Genomic DNA, 12,020 nt, shown 5'->3' on the forward strand with positions numbered 1-12,020 from the left:
GTAACTCTAAACACGTACAGTAATCTTTCTGGACCTCCCTTTTCCAGTTTTAAAATGAGGGGACTGGATTTGATGACCTGGATATGTCTTGCAGTTTAAAAATGTTTTAAATCCATGGTTTCCAGTACTACAACTACTCAGTGGCTAGAAACAAGTTGCCCTTGGAAACTGAAGGCTCAGGGAAGTTAAAAATAAAAACAAACAAGCAAACAAAATACCCATATACCCAAATCGTGTCAAGGTTAATTTAGAAACATCTCTGCGCATACTCTTTAAGAAGTGCCACTGGGCTCGGAGCCAGGAATGCCTTTGGACCTCGTGCCACAGGCAAAAGCTGTTCTCCCATCTTCCTGCGCTTCTCTGCTGATCCCCCTTCCCTGCCACCCACCAAACTGCCTTACCTTACAGTGACGGAGCAAGGCTCTAGCTATGCACAGGAGCTGCCGTTCCCCCACTGAGAAGTTATCCCCATTCTCCATCACTTCAGATTCAAGTTTCAGAGGTAGCTGAGCAATCTAGGGGGAAAGGAAGTAGAGATTAGAAGGGTAAAAAAAAAAAAAAAGTAAAATTTGAGAGTAGAAAAAAAAAAAAGAAACTAAATTTGGTCAAAAATCCAGTGGCAAAAATAAATTATTCTGAAACAGATGAAAGAATTATTAGCCCAGAACCTAGCTCACCTAGAAAGAAGGTACAGGTGTGATGATCACGTAGTAGGACCACATTTTCTAGGCCATTCCATATTTCAGCTGAACTATTCTATTAGTCTCATATCATCAAAACGTCCCAGAAATTCCAATATTTTCGTCCCCAAAGCCTGTCATTTTTGGTTCTGAAAATATGGTCACGCAACGAGAAATGGGGTAAACGAAATTACTCTCTTTCTGAAGTCCAAAGCTGTAGGCCCATGGCTGTCAAACCTTTCTTTCCATAAACTATAGAACCTATTCTTCGAGTGAACTTGTTTGAGGAAGCCCAATATAAAGGTGATGAAGGCAGAGCGGATCTAGTTGAATCAGCGGAAGAGATCCTGGGCTTGTGTGCAGGAGCACAAGAGACCCTACTCCAGGCCAGGGGTATCTGCAGATTGTGGCCCCTGGAGGGGGGCTGCTGAGTTACCCTAAGAGGTCTGTGAATCCATACACACACTTTCTCAATAAGTGATATATCTCTTACACATATATAGATGCTTCAAAAAGATGTTGTACTGTTACAGTTAATAAGAATAGAACTTGATTTTAAAGCATTACTGAATCCTGAGTGGTTGTCATTAATATCTTCTCAATTAATGGATAGTAAAAAGGGCAATATGACCATGGGAGGGGGCTAAGGGGGGAGGTGAGAGTTGGGAGATAACAACCTTTATGCCCTTTCTGAAATGCCTGGGAAGCCCTGCTCTAAAGTGTTCCTCCACAGACATCCTGGAGGTGGAGGGAAAGGCTGGGCTGGACAGCGGCAGCCAGAGCAGGCTGGAGTGACCACAGCACCACTGTGTTTCCAGCCCTGAAATGCCAGCAAAGCTCTCCGTCAGTTCTTTACTTACACATTCTTTCATGTGTGTCCTTTCTAGGGCATCCCAGATCTGGTCTTCAGTGTACTGGTTGAAGGGATCCAAATTTGACCTAGTGAGAAACATAACAGGAATTCTCAGGGATCCAACCTGTACGTGACCATGCTGCAAAGGCTGACTGTGGTAAAGGTCTAGACTTTGGGGCTCAAACCCCATCCAGCCACAGGGGGAGGCTGAGATGGGAGCGCTGCTGCCTGCCTGTCGCAGGAATGAGCCTCCCTTTCTTCTTTACAAAACTTTATTATTTTTATTATGTAAATGATACAAGTTAGTTATAGAAAAATTAGGAGATATAGACATACAAAGACCAAACAAAAACTAAGGTATGTTTAATGACTTCTTATCAGACCCTCAGAAACAAACACTGTTAGCACTTTGGCATAGATCCTTCTAGATTTTTTCTATGCATATACATGTTAAAATATCTCTCTCAGAATGGACTTGAGGATATGGGGAGGGGGTGGGGTGAGATGTGACAGGGTAAGAGAGTGTCATGGACATATATACACTACCAAATGTAAAACAGATAACTAGTGGGAAGCAGCCGCATAGCACAGGGAGATCAGCTCGGTGCTTTGTGACCACCTAGAGGGGTGGGATGGGGAGGGTGGGAGGGAGGGAGATGCAAGAGGGAGGAGAAATGGGAACATATTGTATATGTATAACTGATTCACTTTGTTATAAAGCAGAAGCTAACACAGCATTGTAAGGCAATTATACTTCAATAAAGATGTTTAAAAAAAAATAAAAAATAAAAAAATAAAGAACAATTTGGAGAAACAGAAAAAAAAAAAAAAATCTCTCTCATATGTATAAACTGAGAAAAACGCCCTCTTTCTTCTTGCTGCGCCAGGGTGAGAGCCCTGCCACTGAGCAGGGGTCTCAACAGCTAGCTGACCAGGAAAGGAGCCAATCCAGCAGGAAGGCAGAGGAGAAAGCTGAGCATAATGGGGTCAAGAGGAAGGATTTTACTGGCACCGAAAACTAGTTTGGGGACTATTCTTGCTTACTGTACTAACAGTATCCACCTCAAGGACATCAAGATTGATACCAAAAGAACAGGTCTAGGTATTTCTGGAAGAGTTAAAGACAAGAGAAAAAGCTCTTTGTCATGGAGGATGAGGGTGAACAGGTGGTGATGAAACAGATATTGGGTGGAAAGTGGGCTGTTGCATTAATTTGGGGTGTCTTGTCTCGACCTAAACGTCACATTTGTGGGTCTAGTAATCTGAAAGGTATTAAGTATAATTTGCTTTGCTCATAAATTATGGTTGGCATATGGGAAATGGAAAAATCTTTGGGAGAACCTTAGCCCTGATCCACACTCGTCTCTGTGTCTGGGGAGACTAATCCCAGGCGTGCAAACACAAGCAGGTCATTATCGCAGAATTCTGCCCGAGAGGAGAGCGCAGGCAGGCACACGCCATCTCTGGACTCCTGGGCAACTCTCTAACCGGCCCTGCTCTCTTGTGCCCCTTTGCACGTGTGCTTCCCCCGACTTAGAACATGCGACCTCTCCCCACCTTTTTACTTGAGAGGCACGTAAAACAAGGGCTCTGGAGCCAGACTGCCTGACTCCTTCACAGCTTCTATCAATGACAGCTGTGTGACCTTGGCCAAGTTAGCCTAACTACTCTATGCTTCAGTTCCCTCAACTGTAAGACAGGGGTAAAAGAGCACCTCCTCAAAAAGGTTTGTTTCGGGGACTACATTTCACATGTATAAAGCACTCACAGCAGTACCTGCGGCAGGACTGGCAGTGTGTACGTGAGAGCTACGATTACCGTGTTATTATTATCATTGTTCTTATTCCTTGGCTGTGATTCCTGCTTGTCCTTCAGCTCTCAGCTTAGATGGGGTCTTCAGGAAGTGTCTCCTGACCCTTCAAGCCTGGACTGGGGGTCCCCCTGCTCACCCCTATAATGGCACTCATCACTTTGTTCACTTGTCTCTCTCCTCCATTGGATTAGAATCCTTGCCTGGATCTTATTCACTGTTGTAGCCCATGTATACTGTCTAATATTTTTTGTAAGAAAGAAGAACTTATTCCTCCCATCCTCATTTGAATTCCTGATAACAGACATTAGTATGTCACAACTTAAGTATTTTCAGTAATAACAGAGGCAGAAAGCAGCATGGTGGAGGGCGGGTGTGTGCACACATGGGATCCGGGCAGACTGGCTTCGATCCCTGCTCTGCCTCTTACCATCTGCGTGACCTTGGACAAGTTAGCCCTCAGTCTCCTCATCTATAAAATGGGGAGATAGTGACATGACCTGGTAGGTTGCTGTGAACATTAGAGCTGTGTAGATACAGTGCCTGGAACACGGCAGACACTCGATAGCTGGTAGCTGTTAAACTGACAAGGGACGTGATCACTTTAGATGCCTGGTTGCACTGCTTGGTGGCTTTGACTCTTATATTTGATGCATTTTTCAAGTGGACACAATAATCCCAGGATCCTGAATACCAGGATCCGAAATAGTTCTGATAAAGTCCTAGCCGTGAAAGGTCTAGATGGGGAAGACATTCTCTGCAGGCATGCCATCTAGGAAGAGCCCTCTCACTTAAAGAATGATGGTCTAAAACTGAAATGGCAAAGCATGGGCCTAAGTCTAAGGAGAAGCTCACCTGCTTCTAATCAAAAAGAGATGCTGAAAGCCCCTGATCTTCCTTGTCCCTCTAACCCTCTGGAGTCTGCCTGAGCTTGCCTCAGGGTTGATGAGATCTGTGTCTACGGCTCTCTCTCCAGCTGCCTTGTACACTGATACACCAACAGGTCAGGGTGAAACCTGTGTTCTCCATCCCAAGTCTGAGGGATAAAAGGTTAATCACGTTTTTGTTTGGTTCAACACAGACTGGTGGGAATTCCCATGGGGCAAGATTAGCACAATCCACCCCCCCCCAAAACAACAAAAACAACAACAACAACAACAAAAAGATTAGCACAAGCCTCTGAGTGACATTTATCTAGATGGCAATGCAAGTTTTCACAATAAAATATTCTCTCTCCTTTTGTGTCTCATACGGACTTTCTCATATTTTACAGCAGGATTCCTGACCTTAGGCCTCACAACAGGTGTCTCACTTTTGAACCATAATGCTCAGAGCTCTTTTTTTTTCTTTCTTTCTTTTTTTTTTAAAAACAAGTTCCTCGGAGCTCTTTACAAGAGTCTTTGGAAGTCCTCATCAAACCTAGACAGAAGGGGCACCCGCCCAGTGGGAAATCACAACTGGTTCCATACAGGGGTCACGTCCTGCTTTGCCTGGTCTCTTGCTCCTCACCCTCCACCTTGGTCTCTGTACAGCTGCCCCACAGGACTGCACGCTGGAGAAGGGCCTCTGCCCATTACAGAGAGTCAACTCTGACCTCGGGCAGTAGGACCTGAAGTCGGTCCACATGTGGTTTAGTGCCGGGCTGCTCTGGATCTGCATCCTGCTCTGTGATTCCCACTTAGCGTCACGGGACCCTATTGAGCTAGAATCTCCCCCTGTCGGACAGTTCTGCTAGGTCAGTTCCTGTTGTGTCTCCATGTGCCCAGGTTCCTATCTTGACAGGCTGCTCAGGCTCCCAAGTTTTGGGGCCCCACCTTGCTCTGGTTTTATCCGTGAGCTCCCTGATTATAAATATCTGCCTTTTGGGGTCTCTGAACACTGCCCAGTCGCCACTGCTGTGGTCTGTTTGCCAGAGGAAAATCCATATTACCTAAGGCTGGAATTCCCAGCACCAATAACTTGATAAATTGCCACCTATGGTTTGATGCCTCACTTTCTGGATTTCTGGTTTAGCCCATCTCCTACCTCTTAAATCTTCCCTTTCTCTACCTCTTCCTGGAAGGAATGTGTAATTCTAGGTTTTAGATTTTACCACTTGTTCAGATTCCTCCCACGTCTGCTGAGTTGAGTCCTTTGTACAGAGTTAAAGACCTCAACAAATATATGTTCAAGATTGAAGGCTCCATAATGTTGGTTTCCAGGAAAGGAATGTGTAGAGTTCCCCTAGACTTAGTCTAGGAAGTGTTCTTTAATACTGTACAGTGATGCCTAGTGTCATGGGTTGAAGAGTATCCCCCAAAAAGATAATGTTGAAATGTAACCCTCAGTACCTAAGAATGTGACCTTATCTGGAAATAGGGTCAGTGTAGATGGTATTAGTTAAGATGAGGTCATTCTGGAGTAATGAAGTAGGGTGGACCCTTAACCTAGTAGGACTGATGTCCTTATAAGAGAGCCACATAAAGACAGAGACACAGAATGAGAGGGCCCATGTGACAACAGAGGCAGAGACTGGGATGATGAATCTACAAGCCAAGGACACCAAAGACTGTTGGCAAACCACCAGAATGTACTAGAGGCAAGGAAGGATCCTACCGGTTTCAGAGGGAGCATAGCCCTGTTGACAACTTGATGTCATACTTCTAGCCTCCAGAACTGTGAGAGAATACATTTCTGTGGTTTTGGGCCACCCAGTGTGTGGTACTTTGTTGCAGCATGCCAAGAATACAAATACATCTAGTAATTCATCAGATACCTCTTACCAGACAAAGAGTGAGTACACAAGAGTGCAGTCCCCTGCTCACTGAGCAGCTGCCCCATCAGACTCAGCAGACACACAGACGGGCTTGGCATTCAACCCTGCCCAGGCCCGTCACACCAGCTGAAGGAGACTCCCAAGGCTAAGCAATGGGTTCCGGATATGTAAGGAATATACACGTACACCAGCAGGTGGTAAACATACACATTAAGGCAGACCAGACTGATCTCAACAGGGAACTCAATCAGGAATGAAAAAAATATATATATATATACCCTCATTAGAGGGGCCGGATGGTCCTGGTCTGACCCACAGATACAAATGAAAGCGAAGTTATGCATCCACTGCATCAAGTACTCAGCTGGGTAGATGGAGAGAAAGAAAAGCATCTGAGCATGAAGGCACTTATTTTTAACAGTCAGAACTCCTGGAGTCCTATGTTGCTCAAAGTGCATTTTCATCTTTGGTTCTTTATATGTTATTTTTAGCAATATTCTAAGTTTACCTATTGACTACTACTGAATAAGGTCAAGAGTATCTCCCGGGGTGTCTGAGGATACAGCAATCCCCTCCGGGCACACGGAAGACACCATGCTGAACCACGTCGTCCTCTGTCGGTGGTGGGTGCCTCCCTGCGGCCTCAGCCTCAGGACAGGAGACTACGGGACCCTCAGACCTTCATCTCTCAGGATGTTAAAGGAAAACTCAAAATAGTTATTCAGAACCAAGGTCTGGCTTTTAGTTAAGAGTACGTGAAAAAGACTAAAGAGGACAGCAGAAGCTATGTGAAAATTTTTTTCAAGAAGGGGGACAGAGGCTGTGCAAATCTGAAAGCCGATGAGATTTTGAAGATGTCGGAAACAGAAAGGTAACTAATGGTCAAGACCCCTGCGGAAGCAGGCACAACCCTAGTTTTTGGAGAAAGAGATTACCTCTCGAGGTAGTGATTAAAGAGGCTGTGGTGATAACTTCAGAGACAATACAGTGAGTGGAGTGAGGGAGAGCCCAGGCTCTCAGCCAGACAGCCCAGGTTCTTATCTTTGGGCAAATTATTTAACCACTCTGGGTTTTAGCTTCTTCATCTATAAAATAGGCTTAATAATAGTGCCTACCTCATTTGAGTTTTGAGTATTTGATGAATTAATACAATTTAAATGCTTAGGACAATTCACCGCATAATAAGTCCTCAATATGCTTAGCTACTACTATTGTTGTTGTTCTTTAAAGCAGCAATATCTGGCACCAAAGGACCTTTTTCTTTCTTTTTTTTTAAAGACAATTTTTTTAGAGCAGTTTTAGGTTCACAGCAAAATTGAGAAGAAGGTACAGAGATTTCCCATATACCCCCAGCCAGAAGGACTTCCACAAAAGTTAGATAACATCTAGTGTTCTTCATATAGTGATCCTAGACTTAGCATTACTTTCTGACATTGAGACTAGAAGCTTTGGGGGATTCTCCGGTTCCACTAAGGGACTAAGACGTCAAAAAAAGTAAAAGGGGGTCCCTTAAACAACAGAATAATTCAAAGACAAATGAAAGACCTTGAGATTCTAAGATTCTGCTTCAAATCTGGAGCAACTTCCATTCCCTCTAGAGCACTAGGTGCTTCTGCTTGAAGGTGTCTGGGCCCAGAATGAACCAAAGCAGAGAGGGTCAGTTGTGGGCTCAGTTGTTTTTGTTGTGATTTTGAATTGAGAGCTTGAAATATTCCTCAAAAGCAGAAAAAAAAAAAAAAGTTAACGGGCAGTTGGAAAAGGAAAGAGAGCATCTGAACAGGAAGAACTGAGAACACTGCCTCTCGCTAACGAAGGGATGCCAGGCAGAGATGCTCCAGGTGATGAGAAGTGCTCACCCCCCACAAGGAGACTGAGACTCAGAGACACGCTAGAGCGACAGCTGAGGACAACTAGTCTCACTAAGGGGCAGATTAACCACCAGCCAAGGCAGGCTGCAGACAGTCCACAAGGATGGAAAGCATTTGAGCAGGAGCTGGTTAGGGCAGAGGCAAAGAGATAGGCTTTCTGAGATCAGGAAGCACGGGTCCTCTGGGGAAAGAAAAGTACTGCCAGGACCACGAAAGAAGGAAGGTCAACAAAAGTGTTAGGGCTGGATGAGAAGGGACCTCTCTTCCTGGAGCCAACCATCAGGGCAAAAGGCAGGGGAAAGGCACTGGCCACAGAAACACAGGCCCTACAATTCAAACCCAGACAGTTGGATGAGGGAGGGCTGGATGAGCTATTGGAATGGACTGAGGTTCTGGCTAACCTAGGGAGGACTGTGCCCCTAAATGATCCGGTCTATGATTTATTTATATTTGTATGCAGAACAATTCAGAAATGTTTAACTTGCAAAATTCTCTGAGTTCTGTTTGTTTGATTTTGGTTTTACCTTGACTTCCCTCTAAGAGCTCCTGATATGTTTTAACTGCATGTCGGTATCTCCAGGAGAGGTATGCACCCCCAATGCTGGTTAAAGGCAGTGGAGAGACAGTTTCCAAATTCAGAGTCTCCTGGAGGTAGCTGAGGAAGCAGCTGACCTACCCTGCCTTTGCCTTGGGAAACTCATTATAGGCCTTCTAATTTTCTAACAAAAGCAAAAGAACACCAAAAGCTGGATATTCTTTTAAAACTATGAGAAACCTGAGAGGATAAAGGGAAGACAGAAGGTCTGGGATTTAATTTGTCCTCGCTACTGACTTAAAAAGTCAAAATTACAGCAGGCAGAAAGTGAAACTTATATGATTTCCTAGGTTTGCACAGCCGACTAACCAAACAGCGCTCCGAGCTCAATTACTAAAAACTCAGTCAACAGCACACCAGCCACTGAGCTTGTCCATCAAGTGGCAACATATCTCTGGAGCTGATAACAAATGGCCCCATCTCCCACGAAGGCTGTGCTTCCACAGTGTTCTACAAACAGCAGCCAGCAGGTCAATTCTTAACCATTAACTCCAGAAGCCCGAGTCACAGACCCAAATGAAGTGCTGTAAAAATTTGAAATGAACGCTGATACTTCTTGGTGGCAGCATATTCAAGGGAAGTCTAACGTTTAACATGCCTTATTTCCTAGTTCTCTTCTGTTTTTAAAATTTGTTATTATTTTTTACGTCTTTATTGGAGTATAATTGCTTTACAATGGTGTGTTAGTTTCTGCTGTATAACAAAGTGAATCAGCTATACGTATACATATATCCCCATATCCCCTCCTTCTTGCGTCTCCCTCCCACCCTCCCTATCCCACCCCTCTAGGTGGTCACAAAGCACTGAGCTGATCTCCCTGTGCTATGTAGCTTCTTCCCACTAGTTATCTATTTTACATTTGGTACTGTATATATGTCAATGCCACTCTCTCACTTTGTCCCAGCTTACCCTTCCCCGTCCCCGTGCCCTCAAGTCCATTCTCTACGTCTGTGTCTTTATTCCTGTACTGCCCCTTGGTTCATCAGAACCATTTTTTTTTTTTTTTTTTTTTTTAGATTCCATATATATGTGTTAGCATACGGTATTTGTTTTTCTCTTTCTGACTTACTTCACTCTGTATGACAGACTAGGTCCATCTACCTCACTACAAATAACTCGATTTCGTTTCTTTTTATGGCTGAATAATATTCCACTGTATATATGTGCCACATCTTCTTTATCCATTCATCTGTCAATGGACACTTAGGTTGCTTCCATGTCCTGGCTATTGTAAATAGAGCTGCAATGAACACTGTGGTACATGTCTCTTTCTGAATTATGGTTTTCTCAGGGTATATGCCCAGTAGTGGGATTGCTGGGTCATATGGTAATTCTATTTTTAGCTTTTAAAGGAACCTCCATACTGTTCTCCAAAGTGGCTGTATCAATTTACATTCCCACCAACAGTGCAAGAGGGTTCCCTTTTCTCCACACCCTCTCCAGCATTTATTGTTTGTAGATTTTTTGATGATGGCCATTCTGGCCGGTGTGAGGTGATACCTCATTGTAGTTTTGATTTGCGTTTCTCTAATGATTAGTGATGAGCATCCTTTCATGTGTTTGTTGGCAATCTGTATATCTTCTTTGGAGAAATGTCTATTTAGGTCTTCTACCCATTTTTGGGTTGGGTTGTTTGTTTTTTTGATATTAAGCTGCATGAGCTGCTTGTATATTTGGGAGATTAATCCTTTGTCAGTTGCTTCCTTTGCAAATATTTTCTCCCATTCTGAGGGTTCTCTTTTCGTCTTGTTTATGGTTTCCTTTGTTGTGCAAAAGCTTTTAAGTTTCATTAGGTCCCATTTGTTTATTTTTGTTTTTATTTCCATTTCTCTAGGAGGTGGGTCAAAAAGGATCTTGTGGTGATTTATGTCAAAGAGTGTTTTTCCTATGTTTTCCTCTAAGAGTTTTATACTGTCTGGCCTTACATTTAGGTCTTTAATCCATTTTGAGCTTATTTTTGTGTATGGTGTTAGGAAGTGTTCTAATTTCATTCTTTTACATGTAGCTGTCCAGTTTCCCCAGCACCACTTATTGAAGAGGCTGTCTTTTCTCCATTGTATATTCTTGCCTCCTTTACCAAAGATAAGGTGACCATAGGTGCATGGGTTTATCTCTGGGCTTTCTATCCTGTTCCATTGATCTATATTTCTGTTTTTGTGCCAGTACCATATTGTCTTGATTACTGTAGCTTTGTAGTATAGTCTGAAGTCAGGGAGCCTGATTCCTCCAGCTCCGTTTTTCTTTCTCAAGATTGCTTTGGCTATTTGGGGTCTTTTGTGTTTCCATACAAAGTGTGAAATTTTTTGTTCTAGTTCTGTGAAAACTGCCATTGGTAGTTTGATAGGGATTGCATTGAATCTGTAAATTGCTTTGGGTAGTATAGTCATTTTCACAATATTGATTCTTCCAATCCAAGAACATGGTATATCTCTCCATCTGTTTTTATCATCTTTAATTTCTTTCATCAGTGTCTTATAGTTTTCTGCATACAGGTCTTTTGTCTCTTTAGGTAGGTTTATTCCTAGGTATTTTATTCTTTTTGTTGCAATGGTAAATGGGAGTGTTTCCTTAATTTCTCTTTCAGATTTTCCATCATTGGTGTATAGGAATGCAAGAGATTTCTGTGCATTAATTTTGTATCCTGCTACTTTACCAAATTCATTGATTAGCTCTAGTAGTTTTCTGGTAGCATCTTTAGGATTCTCTATATATAGTATCATGTCATCTGCAAACAGTGACAGTTTTTCTTCTTCTCTTCCAGTTTGGATTCCTTTTATTTTTTTATTTTCTGATTGCTGTGGCTAAAACTTCCAAAACTATGCTGAATAACAGTGGTGAGAGTGGGCAACCTTGTCTTGTTCCTGATCTTAGAGGAAACGGTTTCAGTTTTTCACCACTGAGAATGATGCTGGCTGTGGGTTTGTCATATATCCTAGTTCTCTTCTAAATGATGATTTAAAAAATTAAGAAAAATGGTTATTTTTCCTGAGTCAAAATTATAAGGTTAATTTTATTCTCAAAGGTATTCCTGTGGCCTCTAAAAATAGAGAGATTTATGGGAAGGAAGAGCAGATTTGGCAACACCTCTCAATTTCTTAATTTTAGAACTGAGTCTTCAATAAGTTTTAATTCTCTTTAATGTTGCTTGTTTGACCTTGTTATCTCAGTACCCAAAGGGAATGACATCCTCATCAACAGATCCAGTCTATGCTGTCCAAATTCATTAGTGTTTTAGAGAAATGCCAAAGTAAACACACCCAAGAGCATTCACCCCACATGAATGCAGGTGAGAAGTCAGTTTATCCACCAAACCTCCTTGAATCAGTGGGTTCAAATGCCACTTCTGAAGAAAGGGGGGGCGGTGTGGAGGCCTAGTTTTAAAGACAAGCCTGAACATTGCCTGTGGTTATTTGAAATTAAGTTGGTACCTTTTTTTTTTTTTGGAAATTGCTAAAAATT

At 42.9% G+C, this 12,020-nt stretch overlaps 1 protein-coding gene across 8 annotated transcripts in view; it reads right to left on the reverse strand.

Moving 5' to 3' along the window:
- The window catches only part of ABCC5 (ATP binding cassette subfamily C member 5), a 194,068-nt gene that overhangs the window by 3,938 nt on the left and 178,110 nt on the right, over nt 1-12,020 (reverse strand). For all 8 annotated transcript variants that reach the window (XM_059920627.1, XM_059920623.1, XM_059920622.1 and 5 more), the window contains 2 exons: nt 1,541-1,619; nt 402-515 (listed from right to left, as the gene is read on the reverse strand). In XM_059920627.1, coding sequence (XP_059776610.1) covers nt 402-515; nt 1,541-1,619 — 193 coding nt within the window. The remainder of the gene's footprint in view (nt 1-401; nt 516-1,540; nt 1,620-12,020) is intronic.

The sequence above is a fragment of the Balaenoptera ricei genome, chromosome 4 (genome assembly GCF_028023285.1).
Source record: "Balaenoptera ricei isolate mBalRic1 chromosome 4, mBalRic1.hap2, whole genome shotgun sequence".
Classification (NCBI taxonomy): domain Eukaryota; kingdom Metazoa; phylum Chordata; class Mammalia; order Artiodactyla; family Balaenopteridae; genus Balaenoptera; species Balaenoptera ricei.